General features: G+C 37.7%; 2 protein-coding genes across 11 annotated transcripts; one reads left to right on the top strand and one right to left on the bottom strand.

Annotated features, from left to right (window-relative positions):
* Positions 1–358: 358 nt before the first annotated feature.
* LOC101164904 (uncharacterized) lies at positions 359–6,338 on the bottom strand. Of its 10 annotated transcripts, none has more exons than XM_078955362.1 (8): positions 5,787–5,878; positions 4,571–4,614; positions 3,147–3,230; positions 2,966–3,009; positions 2,417–2,466; positions 1,961–2,334; positions 1,762–1,892; positions 359–1,542 (listed from the first exon to the last, which is right to left on the bottom strand). In XM_078955362.1, exons 5-8 carry the CDS (start codon positions 2,457–2,459, stop codon positions 1,473–1,475), a joined length of 618 nt encoding a protein of 205 aa, XP_078811488.1. In that variant the 5' UTR covers positions 2,460–2,466; positions 2,966–3,009; positions 3,147–3,230; positions 4,571–4,614; positions 5,787–5,878; the 3' UTR covers positions 359–1,472. The 10 variants fall into 10 exon arrangements, with proteins under 10 accessions (XP_078811488.1, XP_023815653.1, XP_078811485.1 ...); XM_023959885.2 differs by having other exon boundaries at positions 2,417–2,463; positions 5,787–5,861; XM_078955359.1 differs by lacking the exons at positions 2,966–3,009; positions 3,147–3,230 and adding an exon at positions 6,006–6,338.
* A 4,021-nt stretch (positions 6,339–10,359) lies between these two features.
* rpl14 (ribosomal protein L14) lies at positions 10,360–13,466 on the top strand. The gene is made up of 6 exons (XM_023959887.2): positions 10,360–10,460; positions 11,156–11,257; positions 11,355–11,449; positions 12,740–12,839; positions 13,098–13,151; positions 13,339–13,466. The coding sequence occupies exons 1-6, from the start codon at positions 10,458–10,460 to the stop codon at positions 13,396–13,398; spliced, it is 414 nt and encodes a 137-aa protein (XP_023815655.1). The 5' UTR covers positions 10,360–10,457; the 3' UTR covers positions 13,399–13,466.
* Positions 13,467–16,782: the final 3,316 nt, after the last annotated feature.

Genomic DNA, 16,782 nt, shown 5'->3' with positions numbered 1-16,782 from the left:
TTTCTGCTCTGGTTTTTCTGTTCTGCAGAGCTCACATATGAAGTGAGGAGGGGTTCTGTTTTCAGAGCGGTTCACACCGGTGTTGGTTGAAGCTCATCATGAGTCCACGTGAGAAAGAGCTTCAGATGCTGTGAGCTGAATACATTCAGGATCTGAGTGCAAACAAGTTGATAACAGCTGAAAATCAGCCTAGAAGTCTTTGTGTCAGAATCATCTTCAACCAGGAATTCAGGAACTTGGAAGAACACGAGTTCTGCTTCTCTGTGCTGCAGAACTTCCTGTTACAGAAACGGAGACTGAAAAATGTCTGATGGATTCTGGTTCATGTTCAGTTCCACACAAAACAAGGACACAAAAGTTTTTAGGAAAAAGTTTCTTTTAATCAGCAGCTTCATTTTAAAACTGTGGAGACAAACTTTACACAAACTAATTACATTATTTACGTTGAAATCTTACTTTTTTGCTTTTATTTTATTTACATTATAGATTTTAGTCACATAAAAATGTAAACTGAATTTCTATCTTTTTACTCCTTTTAACTAGATTTAGTCAAGGATTTAAAGTAACAGACTTTTTCTGAAATCATGGGAAAAAAACATTTTAAAAAGCTTAAACTCAAAGTTGCATTCTGACTCTTGTCAGAACTCAAGTTTGAGTTGATATTTTTTCATTTTCTGTGTTTGTTTAATATTTAAACATAAATGTATTATTTTAATTTAGTGTCAAATATTGAATGACTGCAGCTTGTCAAACCTTTTTTTGAACTGCTGCTAATTTTTTGTAGCAACAATTCTTGTTTCTGCTCTGAAAGTTAAGGGGAAAGTTAAGGGTTAAATATTTCACCATTATGTAATGTTAAATCAGTGTCTTCATTTTAAACAGACAAGTATTTTAAGAACTTAAGTTTAAGGTTAACTTTACCATATGAAAAAAAATGTATTTGTCCTTTTATTGAGTTTTGACACATCATTAACTTCGTTTTATTAAATCTTAGTCTTAACATTTCCCTTAACCATCAAATTAGAAGCTACAAATCAGGCGCCAACTTCAGGTTCTTGAAGGTCGGTCTGCTACCTAAACTGCTGCTCAGACATATGACTGCTCTTAAGCAGCAGCAGAGGTTTCCCAGCATGCATTGCTGAACTCGTCTCGCTCCACTCTCCACAGCTGAAGACGGGCCACTACAGTCTGCATCATCACTGTCCTCACAATATTTTACTAACCTTTTCAACTTATTTCTATTTTTTATGTTTAACTTCCCCATTATCTACTTTGTCTACTAACTGGTTGATCAAACCTATTTATAGATATCCAATTACTTAGTTACTACAATAATCTAACATGATAAATGGGGGGAGAGGCAGTGCTTTGATGCATAGTTGACTGCAGTCTTGTGGAGAAATCTGAAAAAGCTTTTTTCAGATTTGCTCGGACAGCAGCATGCACACAGTTGGTTTTTGATCCGGGCGCTCTCAGGCCCCGCCGTTCTGCAGCTGTCTGAGCACGGCGTCGGAGAGGATGGGGCCGTGCTGCTGGTGACACCTGCAAAGGAGAGAAAACGCTCAGGACGGCGTGGCGTCACAGCATCACCATCCTGACGGAACCACAAACCGGCAGGATTTTCATGACGATTACAGATTTTCTGTCTAGTCTGTGGCAGATGAAGGTTTGGTGAAATTAAAAACACATTCCATTTAAAGAAACTTTACAATTCAGGTTTGTTGAGTTGAAGAACAAACGATGGTCGGATAGAACACCCACCTCCGCTTCTCTGCGCCGAGTCGCAGGTTTTTCAGGAAACTGTCTTTGTGTTTTGATACCAGCTGGTGATGCTCTTTGTCTAGCCTCTTTCCCACGGGACCCTTCCTCAGCTCATCCCACTCCTCGCTGGTCTAAAGGCAAACCAAGTTTTAATAAAAAAACTGAAACAAAGATCATGGAGGAGAGGAGAATTTCTCACCGTGTGTTTAAAGGCCTCCCCTCTGTAAAAGCTTCTGGAAGCGGGGTAGTCTACCCCGACTTGGCACAGATGCTCCAGACTTGGAGCCACCAGGTGGAGCTCGTCTCCGTCGTAGCCGTAGAACTTCTTGTCCTCACAGGTCATCAGGACGAGCTGGTCACAGGGGTACGGGCTGCCCTCCACATAACCCACCACCTGCATCTGAACTGTGGTGGGCAGGAAGAACTTCCCCCACGCGTTCAGGTCTGCAGCGTTGCACTTGGTGTCATCCAGGACCCCCACGGTTAGTGTTGCACCGTCTGGACTGTTCAGCTGGAAGGTCTTATTTCTTTTGTTGCAGATTGTGTTTGACACCCAGTCGCGGTATTTGGGCCCTTCAAATACAAAAGCACAAAACCATGAAGTTCAGACGCTCAGAGGCAGAAATCGTAGAATTGATCTTTGCGTGCAGCTTACCAGTGATGCCATTGCACTGAGGGAACGAAGACATGGTGGCCATTGTTCTGCTAAAAAAAAAGGGTTGCACTTTATTTTGAAGTTACCTTAATAGGTTTTGGTTCGTTTTTCTTCTTTACATTGCTTTGTTGTTTTTTTTCTTTTCGTTTTTCTTCTTTACATTTCTCTGTTTTCGTCTTTGAGGAAAAAAATCTTTCAAACCGCAGCGTCACGATTCTTCATCATACGTGGAAATGTCGGTACATCTTCTGGACGGCGCCCGTTTAATTCACCGCCGATATTGATCCCGATCGGATCTGGGGGATTTTTTAGGGGGGGGGGGTTGTGTGAACACCGATCGCACACCAATCTCTCCGTGACTTTACATTTTATTTGAGATTTAAAAGAAGAAGAAAAAACAGACAAAAACAAAAGGTTTATTGACAGAGATGAAAAACATTTTGTCACTGAAATAATCTATTCTTTTCTTTTAAGCTTTGACAGTTTTGGTGAACAGAGACTTTAGAAACCACAGCAGCAGAAGGTGTAATTGGCAGTGAAAAGCGTCACCTTCCAGCAAAGAGGTCCTCTGCAGACGTTTGGACGCCCCGTCACTGTTGGGAAACAGTTCAACCTGAACCAACACGGATCTGCCTTCCCAAAGTCTCCTTTCAGAAACTTTGGGAACCAGAAACGTGTTGAGTCTAAAGCAGACAGGAACAAACGCATAAAACAGGAACAGGTTCCATACCGCCGTCAACCCTGCGTTGGGATGTCCCGCCCTTTTCCTTTCTCGGGGGGGGGTGTCATGGTATCGACTCTGTTCCATCCGGTCCTGGTGAAGAGTGATAGTTTACAGCTGTAGTTCAACGGAGATGGTGGGAGTTGACCTTTACCGTCCATCTTGTTTGTAACCTTCATGACATCTACGTGCTGACAGTGGGAGGGTTTTGCAGCTGAAGTCTAGGAGTCCAAAAGCCCGGAAACACCAGAACCACACGTTGGACTGAGCAGCACTGGGAGGTGGTCCGTCAGGGTTCAGATACAGCGCTTGAAGACAGGTGTCCAAACTGCACCAACAGCTGCTGCAGCTCCGCTTTACAATGGGCATAAATGAGGCCGGGCAGACAGGAAGTTTTCTAAAAATCCCATTTCCACTGATGATCTCACCGGTCCCGCTAGAGCCAACATTTACAAAACACGCAGGCGGAGAGCAGAAAGGTTGCACTTAGGCATCACCCGTTCTCCATCTTCAGGAAGATCTTTAATCAGAAGCTTCATTCTCCCTCCAAACCAGCTCTTTCCTTACATGCAACCAACACTGGAGGATCAAAGACGTCACATCTTAAATTCTCAGCATAGATTAGGTTCTCCTTGCAGATTGGCCTCCAGAGAGCAGTCATTAGATGTCAGCGACTAGTCCACATCAGCTTCCTAATGCACACCAACCATGAAATGACTGCCTAGATCTTTCCCGTGTGTCCTCCAAGAGGGAAACTCTGTCTTTCAAATATTGCTGTTGGTCTTCAGGCGACTGTAGACGTCCAGTTGTGTCCCAGATACTGACTGGACCTTCACCAAGAGGATTCTTCCAAAGTGCACTCGCTCGTAGACAAGTTCTGACTTATCCAGAGGGAGAGACGCAACTTTTCAAAGCTACTGACCTCAAAACGACTTGCCAGAGATATCTATGACTGCGGGTTTATCCATTTCACACCGGTAGAAAAAAGTCACAACCATCGTCCAAGACACTTGTGGTATGTGTCACAGAGGGAAAGACATCCCCCTCCCCCAGAGGATCTGCCCTTCACCTGGAAGTTCATGTAGCGGCTGATCTTAGCAAGTCTCAAGGTCTCTAGCTGCTCCCATTAATCCCCTCAATTTTCTGGTTGCTACGGAAACTCCCAAAATGCGGGCGAGCACGTATGTTCCTGCGCAGCACACGGTCTAGGAGTTCTGTTCCCGACGGGCTGACGCCAACATTCTGTCTTTTTTAATGATCATTATTTTCGTTTCTGTTATTTCACCGAGGAGCGTTTGTGGCTCCAGTAATGAGTCAGACGCTGATGCACAGCAGATGTCAGAACATTTAAAAGAAGTGAGTCATCAACACAGCCACGTTTAGACAAGTTTTATCCACTTTGCCTAAAGGCGGAACAGAAAAGCAGTACTTACGAATGACAGCGGGCTGAGGTTTTCTCCATTCCTTAATTCTGCAACTGGAAAAAGACGATCAAAGCACTGAATTCAGTATTTTTCCACACCAAGTATCAGTGTGGAAAAATTAAATAATATTGCTGCAAGTGAACTTTTGATTGTGCTCTCTGTCATTTTTATTTGGTCAAATTTTCTCTTAGACTCTGTTACTCCAAGGATTTGAACTTTAATTTTGTATTTACTCCTTTTATGACCATCAACTCTTTTCAACTTTGAGACTTGCTTGATTCTTTAACTCTACTTTATACAGCCTATAAAAACATTCCTTGATAGTAGTGACTGCTGTCTTCATTTCAAACATTAACTGTATTGTATTTATGTCATTCTTTAATTAGTGGTTAAATAGGTTTTTGGTAGTAAAACTCAAATTTGGTGAAACTTTATTAAACATAATAAATATAAATTTACAACCAACTTCATTTCCAACATATTTGAATACAAGATAATAGTAGTCTGGATCTTATCTGTCACTTGTATATTGAGTTCTTTTTTTAGTAATTTTTTGACGGAAGAACTGAAAGCGAGGAACGGCTTACATTTCTGAAATAAAAAAAAAAACGAATTAGTTAAAGTTTAAATGCAGTTCACAACATCTTAACTATTTGATTTCTGACTTTGTGTTCTTAAACAGTTAAAAAATATTTTTCACTTAAATTTTATCTATTTAACCTTACTCAAATAATTAAAAAAACATATTTTAATAAAATTCGATCTAATTTATTTTGAAGTTCTCTTTTTTTCATGTTTGTTTAAGTTAGCAGAATATGGAAACGTTTACTAAAGTAGTTCTGCATTTAGCCAGATAACATGATGGTATCCCTCCGCCTGTTATTGAGTTACCCAACCCTTTCTTTGTTCTTCGCTTCCGCTGAAACGAAACTTAAACTGCTCAGACCTATTTCTGACCTAGGAGCACTCCAAAATGAGAAAACTGCCACACTTTTTAACGATATTACGGTACGATATTAACGATAGTACGGCAAAACCTTTGGAAGTTAAAATAGAAAAGAAAGAAAGAATTAAAATGTCTACTGCGTCAAATCAGTTTTTGTAAATTTTGCGACCGATTTTCCTCAAGTATGGATCCTAACAATCTATAGAAAGATAAAGGTTGTTAAAAATCTAAGTTTTACTAAAGGAAAAAAAAAACAAATACACCAAATAGCATATTTACCTGAATTAAGGATGAAGCCTCGCTCTGCGTTCGGATAGAAATGAGCTTCCGCGCTCGTGGCAGTTGGTAAATTCCACTCGAGTCGCCACTCCCTTTGTCGTCACACATTAATGTTTAACAAAGATTACAGAGAGAAGTCAACAAGTACCCATCAACTATGAGGGGAAAACGCATTTCTTTAATGGAAACCACTTTCAAATGTGTTTACACACTACAAACCTTCTTCTATGAATCGAAAAGACTCTTTAAAAAACATGTTAGACCTTAGTGTCGCGAGACAATTTGAATGTCCCAGAGGTCTTGATAACAACATAGCTGAACTATATCACATTCGAAATGACGCAGTTAATCTCGAAAGAACAGGTTTGTTTTTAGGGACAACAGTTTTACTAAAAGTTATTGAACAAGCAGAAAGTTTTCTAACCTGTAACACAAAAATATCAGATTTCGTTTAAAATAATAGATATTTAAACTAAACTAAACTAAACTTGAAGTCCATCATGACAGCCTCAGATCATGCCTGAAAGCTTTACAGACTACTTTAAAAAAAAATCATACTATTAAATCTAACTTTTAATCTGATAATTGTTGATTTTAATGAATTTAAAGAATTGTTCTGATTAGAGGAAACAGGAGAGTTTCAACCTGTTATTAGGTGGAGTTTTCTCCTTGTCCCAAATCCTACACAACAGGTACAACTGTCACATTTTAAACGTATAATTGTTTCTTTGAGTTTGAGCTTTTAAATATAGTAAATTGCTGTTTTCAGACAGAAGTTTTCCCCACTGCCTTAGAAACAGTACAGAGACACCTTCTGAAGAAGAGTAACTTAGATCCCAGCATACTTAATTATGATCAAACTCAACCTTTTTACTTAAAATTATTTTAAATTCTTTATATAATTTTTGTCCAAATAAAATAGTTTTTAAATATTAATATCTTTGAAAAGTTTCAATCTTACGACAGAGTTTTAGGAAGAAGAAAAAACAGTTTGCTTGTGAATATTGTCCCTCACATAAGATCTAACTTGACTTACAGAAGCTCTGTCCTAGTTCTACTGATTCTCAGGGCCTTTTTGTAATACAGTAGATAATAATATTTTGCTAAAAAGCCTTAGAATGCTGGGCCTTTCTGGGACTGTACATAAGTGGTTCTGTTTGTATCTCACAAATCTATAGATTTGAGCTCTTTGTGTTACTTATGTATGAAAAGTTCATTTTTTAAATAAAGTTAGATTTTGATTTTGATTAACCAGTAACATTTAGAGAACAATCCATGATCCAATCAGAATAACACAGACAAAAACACAAATCCTATTCACCACCTTTCATTTTAATTTAATCTTTATTTATCTATGCAAGACAGATTAAGAACAATATTCATATTTTAAATGGTGGGATGGCAAAAGAAAAAACCTTTTGAGAAAGAAAAAATAAGAGAAAGGGACAGAAAAGGGGTTTCAGGAGACAGACGAAAAGAAAATATGTGTATTGAAGTGTGTAGAAGGTGACTCAGATAACCAAGCAGAGGGGATGTCTTTTGAAACTTTAGGAATTGTCGTTGCACATCCATAACTGATTGTGAAACTGGATTTGCAACGGGATAAGATGTGGCATGATTTACAAGTCTTACTAAACCCTAAGCAAGGGAGAATGGAGATACTGTAGGTCTGGGATCAGACCCTTCTCCACCCTTAAAGAGGAGATCGACCACAGCAAATTTCCAGACACAAGGGATTTCACCAGTGCAAGGGGAGAGATGAAGATATTTATTCTGCAGCTGCACCTCTTCTCTGCCTCTACCCTTCAAGTCTGTCTGCTTGCTGGAGTCTGCTTCCGGCCTCCTCTGACTTTGCTTTCAGTTCTTCAAATGTTCTCTGGTCTGTTTCTGCTGATTCTGCTTGGGTCCTTGTTGTTGAACTTCTCTAGAAAAGTCTGAAGCTCTGAATCGGTAAAACATGAATAAACCCTCCTCATGTTAAATGAAAACAGGTCACTGTCTCTGGCAGTGGGGTTTTTTCTTATGGCCAATGTGGGCGGTCGCCCAGGGCGCAATCTCGCCCGAAAAACCTAAAATAAAATAAATACATTGCCCTTTTTTTCTCTCCCACAGTTTTTCTAGTCTAAACCGCCCAATTCCACAAAATGTTAATGAAATTTGCCCTAAGGCGCCCCTACTGTTGTATCAACTTGCTGCTGTAATTACAGTACTTTGCACTATATGTGGAACACGCTGGAGAGGAAACCAACTCGCAGCTGAAGAGGCTGTAAACAGGAAAAGCAGGTAGAAAGGTGGGGGAGGAGCTTAGACTCACTGCTTATGAGTCCAGACCACAAACAAACTAACTGCTGCTTCCTAATAAAAATATTGTCATCCATAAAGATAATGTACTTGTTGGTTTTACTGAATTTAATGAAAAGTTAAAGAAAAAAAAGTCTGCATCAAAGTTAATTTGTTTCCATCCTCTCACTCATTTTAACTCAGGGTGTTTGACTAACAAACAGGCCTGTTCAAGGCTGTGGAAATGGACAAAAATCAAAGGAAACATCAGCGTCCAGTTTAGAAAAAAGATGAAGAAAAACATTCCACGGATAAAAGAATGCAGGCGGTGTCCAAAATTAACACTTGCTAGGTGCTAAATACAACCAAATTTACTGTTGGAGTAAAATTTGGGGCTAATGAAGGTTTGCATTTAATTACACTAGTCTTCTTAATTATCTTGTTGGTGGATTTCATCTAAGCTTCTCTGCTGTTCTCATATACACAGTCAATGCTTCAGATGCAATCTACACAGTCGTTTGTCTTTTTTTGTTCAGTTTTATGTGACACTTAAGCACCAAAAACAGAAGAATACGTCCTTTAGATTCCATTGATGTTCATTCATGAAGCCAGCAGAAAAGGCCGGAATTTGTTCATTCATATTTGGTGTCAGGGTTGTATTGAGCTAAAATAAATAAATAAATAACACAAAAATGCACAATTTTATCTTATTTGTGAATTCAACTATACAAGTATGTTTTATATGATTAATAAAGTAGATTAATAAATTCGTTCTTGTGTTTGTATGTGTGCAGGCTTTAAGTTAATGAGGGCGGGGCTGTAAAGGGGGTTGAGGGTGGGGTTGGGGGACACCACACAGTGTTTCGCACCGGGGCATCAAACTAGCCAGGACGGCCTCAAGCGGGTATGTACAATTCTAGTGCACTTCAAAAACATTGCCAGAGACCTCCCATTTAGCATTTTGGTTTTTTTCCAAATGCATCCATATTTCCTGAGCGAGAATGGTAAATGGAATGGAAAACACCCACACATATGAAAAAAATTCTCTTGACAAATGTTTTAAGGCAGGAATTTCTCGCATCAAAACATTTTCGTAGTGTTAAACCAATGACTCATTTCAGGAAATGTCAGAATACCCTGGCCTAAAGGAACATTTTTTAGTAAAACTAAAAACTAAATGTATAAGGTTATAATAAAATAGTCCAGGTAAAACCCTGAATTTGACCTTGATTATTCAATATTAGTTGGTCAGATAAATTCATTCATTCAGTTTTTATTTTATCAATTAATCTGCTCACATTTGTTTAAATATAATTTTATCATCATATTCTTAACTGTAAAATATGTTTATAATTGTAGTATATAAGTATTTTTTACAGTTTTATAGTTAAATGATTCACTTGATCATGAACTCATGAAGTGAAAATTGTCCCAACTTGACGTTCTGATGCCATCTGGTGGAATAAAAAGAAAATAAAAGAAATGGGAAAAACTTCCCTTTGTGGCTTTTGAGCTCTTAAATCAAACCTTAAGTTAAAATTTCAAAGTAATTGTTTCCACTTTAATGATTTGATTATGTCAAGCAGGATGCATTTATGACTAAAGCAGAAGCTGAGGATTCTTTGTTTGCTTGATTGTAAAGAGCTGCGAAATTGACCATTAAAAAAGTGTTTTTCATGGCTTAAAATGTGTGATCCAAACAACAGTAATTAGAAAAGTTCCAATGAAGTAGCTACTGGGTGTCCAACAGTTTTATTGTGTTTGTTTTAAACGCCATGGTTTATCTGTTTTTGTTGTGGCTGTTTTTTTTTTTTTTTTTTTTTTTTGTATTTATTTTTTGAATGTGTTCCTTATTTTGATCTAATGGTTATATATGTTTGACGTAGTAATTAGACTTTAGCTCAATGGTTAATGATTTCTTATACCTTAAAATAAACTTGTTTTATTTTAAAGTCTACGTTTCGGAGATAAATCAGCGTACAGCAAGCTCTAACAATTACATTTCCCATAACAATTACATTTCCCATAAATCTCTGAGTCTTTTAACGCAACATAGATAAACATAGAAGAAAAGACGGCACATTCAATTATAATTTAAAGTACTTGAAATATATCTTGTGTTTTACAACTGTTGATATATATATATATATATATATATATATATATATATATATATATATATATATATATATATATATATATATATATATATATATAAAACTTTTATATATTATATATAACAGGTTTATATATATATAAAACAGTAAATAAAAGAATTAAAAATTTTCTTTTAATTCAACTTGGGACAAGTGCGCATGCGCGGGTGAGAGCGGATGTAGTATCTTAGCGAGGCGGAAGTTATGAGGTCCTTTCTGCTCCCAGATCGCCGCCATGGTGAGTTCGCCATGAGAGCAGCAGTACTTTAGACTTATTTTTTTGTGATACTTAACAATTTATGAGAAGCTTTTAGTAACTATATATTTCTCCTTCGTGTTTATGTGCCCGTCTTTGTTTTTGTGTAAAGCAAATGTTGCCTGAATACATCATTTAAGCTACAATACTGCGTTAGCCGCACGACAACGTGGTTTGTGAGGAGCGGAGGCCGAGAGCCGCCGCTGGAACTAACCAGCCAGTTTCAAAAGAATCTAGCGATGCTCACGTTTCTCTAATATCAATTAAAATTTGCGTTTCATTTTAAAATGCAGGGAAATCCGGAAACCGGTGGCTGGTTTCTACCGCCTCAAATGTCATTTTCAAACTTACAATCTAAGAAAAGAAACCACGAAGTTTGATTTTTCATAAAAAGTGTGCGCGATTTAGCAATGTGATTGGTTTTAGTAAATGTTTCATTTAAGACTAGTTAAAAGATATACAATGTAAAAGACAAGTAAGTTGAGTTACAACAGTTATTTATTATTGCTTATTAACTTATAACTTAATTAACAATACTAGCAAATTGCATTGTTAAAAGTCAATTATTTCTTATTTTCTTCCAATTTGTCCAAAGTGTTGTCATTTTAGAAAAGACAAATCTGCTTGTTTTATTTTGAAATGGAATCGTTTGTGGTAACCTGCTGCTTCCTGTTCAGGTGTTCACTCGCTTCGTTGAGATCGGCCGTGTCGCCTACCTCTCATTCGGACCTCATGCTGGCAAGCTGGTAGCCATCGTAGACGTCATTGACCAGAACAGGGTGAGTGGAGGAACCAGCAGTTGGGTGGTGGTGGGATGGGGGTGGGGGGTGGGGTCTCATGGGTGGATGTTAATCTCCTTCCTCTGTGACGTTCCAGGCTCTTGTGGATGGACCCTGCACTGGAGTTAAGAGGCAAGCCATGCCTTTCAAGTGCATGCAGCTCACAGATTACGTCATCAAAGTCCCCCACAGGTCAGAGTCCTGGTAACATTGTTTGTTTGTTTGTATGTCAACAGGTGAATTTCTCACCATGTCTCCTAGAAGTGACTTAAATGCCTTTTAATCTGTTTTTGTGTTTTTTTTTTTTTATGGAAGGTGTAAATCAGTCCATGATTTTATGAGAAATCATAACAAAAATAGCCTGAAAACATAATGGTTTGAATTCCAGTCGTCATGTCATGGACAGTAAAGATGCAGGCATCTATAGAGGTTGTCTCACATGCTGCATTACTTTAGATACTTCTAATAAAGCTGCTTTTGCAGTGGATTAATGTCTGTTGGGATGTTTAAAAAGCCAGGTGAATTTGAAAGTCATATGAATGAGTTTTGTCTTAAAGGCACGTTAGCGTAGCATCCTAGCATCAGCGTGTAACGACAGCGCTGTCTCCAAACGAACACTCTTTGCTGCTGTAAGTGAAGCAGATTTATCCTCCAGTTCTGTCTGGATCCTGATAAAAGATCCCCACGACCGGCCGCTCCAGCAACCAAACGCTACACGGAGGAGAATTATCAGACGGGGGGAGGTGTGTTATCCCTGTGTGGACCACCTAAAGGGGGGGGATTAAACACGTCTAATATGGCACAAACATTTGGCGAGTAGCCTTTAAAGTTTTATTTGCTAAACAGGTAAAAGTGTTTGTTAGGGGCAAGTGTTTATTTCAGATCCTGCCCATGAAGTAAACAAGAAGTGAATAAAACAAGACATAAAATAACGTATTATAATTACATCAATCATGGGAGGTATGAAAGAGAACCAAAGTAACCAATTTGACCGGCTACTTTTAAGACCCCTGTGTATTAATGCCCATTCTCATCCTCTTGATCTATTGTCAACGCCTTCTCCAAGCTCTTTTATGATGTGTTTTTTTTAGCTCAAATCCATAGTTTCTGCAGAGCAGCAGATGCTCATTAGAAATTCGTTGCTCAGAGCTCTCTAGTTACATGCTCAGCCCCCTTCGGTCCGCCCGGCACATTTCTACGTAGCAAATATCTTGGTCAAACAGCTTTTTTTTATCTGTTCCTGAAAAAAAGAAATCTCAGAAATACTGTTTTAAGCTTAATTTTCTTAATATCTGTCCTCCATCATCAGAAACAGGAACATGTTAAAAACGCCATTTTCCTAGGAGTGAGTCTGGAAACACACTCCTTCCTCTTCCTCAGAGCTGCAGTGTTGCGTCGGCTGCAGACTGCATTGTTGTGCGTCTTGATAACAGTGGTGCTCGTGTGTTTGCGTTGGTACTGACCAGCTGATGTGCTTCACAGCGCCAGGCAGAAGTTTGTGAGGAAAGCCTGGGAGAAGGCCCAGGTCAACGAGAAGTGGGCGCAGAGCAACTGGGCCAAGAAGATTGAAGCCAGACAGAAGGTAAGAGCTGCTTCCATTTTTGCTCAGTGGATACCTGATCGGACACTTGTTGGAGATGTTCTGCTATTTGGCTGGCATCTGGACTGCATAGCACCTCAGATGAGGTTAAATTCTGCCTTGATGGTCTGAGCTGTTCATTTGTAGTCGTAGTTTTAGTCCATGCGTGTAGTCTGTGATTCTCTGGTATTGAATGAGTTCAAACAAACATGACCATCCCTGCTCAACGCCACAATCTCTCCTTCATCATCGTCTTTGCAGAGAGCCAAAATGTCCGACTTCGACCGCTTCAAAGTGATGAAGGCCAAGAGGATGGTACGTATGAGAGATGCAGGTTTCATTCCTGCAAGAGCTGCATCCACAAATGGTTCAAAGTGTTGGTTTTGACTTACTTTGTCATGTAAAGAAGCTGAGAAAAGTGAAGTAGATCTGCTGTCATTCAAAGAACTACTGCTGCCGTTCTCTTCACCCACATTTTCATAAACTCTGATTTTCTCTGCAGAGGAACAAGATCATCAGGCACGAGGTGAAGAAGCTCCAGAAGGAGGCAGCCAAGAAATGAACACTTTTCCCACAATGCTTTTCTTCTGTAGTACTAAAGTGGCATGGAAATAAAACATCTACACAACAGATCTCTCTCTCTCTTCATGCAGATGAATACTTTTTTAAAAAGTGACATTGCATTGAAAACAGATGAAGTGATTGTGTTTTAATTAAAATCCTACTAATCCTGGATTAAAATTAGTGTTCAGGAAAAGCTACAATTTAGAGAAAATGTTTGGACCAGTAAAGTGGAGATTCCTAACTCTGTTGCTTCACTATATAATTTTCTGTCAAATTTAGAACTTGAATTGTAAGAAAGGGATGTTTTATAACATTTGTCTAAATGTTTTTCAAACAGATGTGATTCAAGGTTTCTGGTCGCGGCTCAGACTTAGTTGAAACATGGAAATCTATTCAAGAAAACCCCAGAAAAATTCCAGGACAGATGAGAAAAATGGTGTGAAAGATTTATGTACAAAGATGTAACTGGAACTATTGGAGACGTTGCCAGTACTTAAACATGTCCAGATTCTTCCTAGAAACTATTTTAAAAACTAATTATTGGCTTTCCACACAGTATGCAGTAAAAACAGCCCAGTTATGAAGAAAAATCTTAATCATATTTAAAGCAACATTGGAAACGTTTATATTTAAAAAGATTGTCATGGGGAACGTCCAAGTTGAATAAAACAGAAGAGAAGTTGGATCATAGAAATTTGCTTCACTAAACGTTTCAAGCTTAAAATCAAACAATTTTACATTCTAGATGGATTTAATTTGTCGTGTACAGCTCACGTAAATGCAAATGTGTCTAATAAATATGAGCTGTTATGGCAAAAGCATTTTCTTTTATTTTTTCTTCAGTATATGAATTTATATCTTAAATGGATACATTTTTTATCGTCTTTTTCCTTTGTTTTTAATGGCTGAAGATCACTTGAATTAAAACACGCCAATCAATCCTCTCTGTTGCTTGTACAACAAGTCCAAGTCTGTCGCTTAAAAACTTAAAACTCCTTAAAAACTCCAATAATACTGAAGTTGTGGGATAAAATCACATACAAATACAAAAACCGCAGGTGCTTCTTTTCCCATCATTCCTTTCTGTTTTCTGTTCACATTGCAAATTTGAGTTGATCCTGATTTAAAAATTGTGAACAAGCTCTCCTTGCCATGCTTGATAAATTGTTGCAGATTGGATCCATGTGTGTGAATTCTATAGTTCTAAGTGAGAACAACAGTGGTGAGAGCATGTGGCCCTGAGGAACACCATTAATCATGTTAGGACTTACAGCATCCATGCCTTTGAACAGCTATAGAGCTTATTCATGTTTAGCTTTTTAGAATTTATCAAAAAATAATGTATTTATGTATGTTAAATAATTTAATCGTATTTTACACAGTAGTCCACCTCTTAGTATTCTGTCAATTTTTAACGGCTGCATCTTTGGTTAATTGGAGGAAGTTAATGTTTTTTTGTGTTTAAATATCTGATTTAACAGCGTTTTTGTTTCCTTAAATTTCCATGTACTTGTGTTATAAATACAAATTACTTATCATCAAGACAAGAAAATGAATTCTTGATTCCACTGCTTCCGATTTTCGTTCAGAGCTATTTCCCATGTCGTCCACTAGAGGGCAGTCTTTAGTTCTTACTTTGTTTTTACAGCTACATTTTTGTTTCTTTGAGGGATCAGGTTTATCTATCTCATTCGTTCTAACGGAATAACCGTTTCAATTAAAGCAATGGAAGAACCTTCAGGATCTCTGCTTCCTCTGATCTCCAGTTTTTGATGGCTGGAATGTGCTCCATCATGTTGGGTGAAGCCTTCAACCTCCACCTCTCCACAAATACAACAGATTCAGGTTGAGTTTGCCCTTCAGTGCTGTCAGAAAGTTAAAGTTTAGCTTCAGTTACAACAGTTTTACATGGAAACATTAAGACATAATAGCAGCACTTAATGGAAATATTTAAAAAAAATCCTTTTTAAGTAAAAGTCTAAAAGCTTTTATATGTTTTTATAGTGATGTGTATCAATAAGCTTGATCTTTACATTTTTAATCAGAATCAGAATTTTAACACATTTTTTAAGATTTATTCCAGAGGAAATATGATATGAGGTATTAAAAAAATCTTTTTCGTTTAATTTAGGTTTTCTCACAAGCTTTTCTAGTACCTGCTGCATCTTTATCAATATTTTTTTATGTTTGTGAGTGTAGCTGCTCATGAAACATTCAGTTTGAATTTTGTGGTTGGAAAAAATGTACAAGAATAATGTAATATAAAGGTTTAATCCAAATAATCACATAAATAAATAATAGTTTAGTGAAAAAGAGGCAGGCACATTGAGGTGAGATTTTTACTTTAGCACTTTTTATGAAAAATATTACTCTTTTTCAGTTAGGGACTGACTATATAGAGGTATCCTTTGTTTCTTTTAGACATTAGTCATGGACAATTGCATGTTGATTATTATTTAGTTGTAAAAACATCTTTAAATTTCGAAGTTTGCATCTTTTTTCACTTTATGTTCATAGATAAACAGAAAATCACGTCAAGTAAAGAATTTTTATCCGTCTAGTTTAACTATAGTAAACTTTTGAATAAATCTTCATTTGAATAACATTAAAGTAAATGTTACACACTCAATGTTTGACCCCATTCAAAAAGAACCCCTGACCTCCCCCCTCCACCTCCTCCTTCCTAAAAAGCACTATAGCCCCGCCCCCAGTAAACTGAAGCTGTCACCAGCCACACGCAGGTCTGAGCGTTATATAACCAGCCTGCTGGACACGGTCCAGGTGGTTAAAAAGCTGCTCAATCCTGAGCCCCGACACCTGGATCCTCCACGGAGGTTAGAGAAATGTGCGTCCGAGTGACACATCACACCTGTTTCCTCACTATTAACCGCGGAGACAAAGATCCTTTGTTGTCCCTCAGAAGCAGGTTACTGTATAGTTTTAACAGGAAGGTTCTGAAGGGTGAAAAAACGAACAAATGTGAACAGATAGGAAACGTTATTAACGTTTGTACCATCAACCATGACTTTACGCCGTTCTCAGCATGTCTTCTGACGTCACAGATGCGCAGAGATCGGAGAGCTGTCATTCATGGAAACCAGACCGGAAACTTGGGAGGTTACGCTTTCAAAGTAAAGGTTACAAAAACAAATGTTAGAAAACAAAAACATTGATCTTAAACAGTTTACTTATTCAAATTGAGTATTAAAACACAAATCTCCAGATGATTTTCATTAATTTAATAATCATTATTATTATTATTACTATTATTATTATTATGTCACATTAAGACAAATTATTAACTATTGCATTAGTAATTATTGGAGTTTTGTTATGAATCTTGTGATTATATTTAGATTCTACAAAAAATACGAAAATAATA

Source organism: Oryzias latipes, chromosome 11 (assembly GCF_053564925.1).
Source record: "Oryzias latipes strain Hd-rR chromosome 11, Olatipes_Hd-rR_3.1".
Lineage (NCBI taxonomy): Eukaryota > Metazoa > Chordata > Actinopteri > Beloniformes > Adrianichthyidae > Oryzias > Oryzias latipes.
This window is presented reverse-complemented; position numbering and strand designations above follow the sequence as displayed.

Excerpts from the sequence above, each read along its gene's own strand:
- LOC101164904 (XM_078955359.1), bottom strand. The coding sequence starts at position 4,599 with ATGGAGAAAACCTCAGCCCGCTGTCATTC. Across the intron at positions 2,335-2,416 it reads TCAGTGCAATGGCATCACTG|GGCCCAAATACCGCGACTGG; the intron begins GTAAGCTGCACG and ends TTGTATTTGAAG. Across the intron at positions 1,893-1,960 it reads GGGAGGCCTTTAAACACACG|ACCAGCGAGGAGTGGGATGA; the intron begins GTGAGAAATTCT and ends GTTTGCCTTTAG.
- rpl14 (XM_023959887.2), top strand. Across the intron at positions 11,450-12,739 it reads GTCATCAAAGTCCCCCACAG|CGCCAGGCAGAAGTTTGTGA; the intron begins GTCAGAGTCCTG and ends TGTGCTTCACAG. Across the intron at positions 13,152-13,338 it reads TGATGAAGGCCAAGAGGATG|AGGAACAAGATCATCAGGCA; the intron begins GTACGTATGAGA and ends TTTTCTCTGCAG.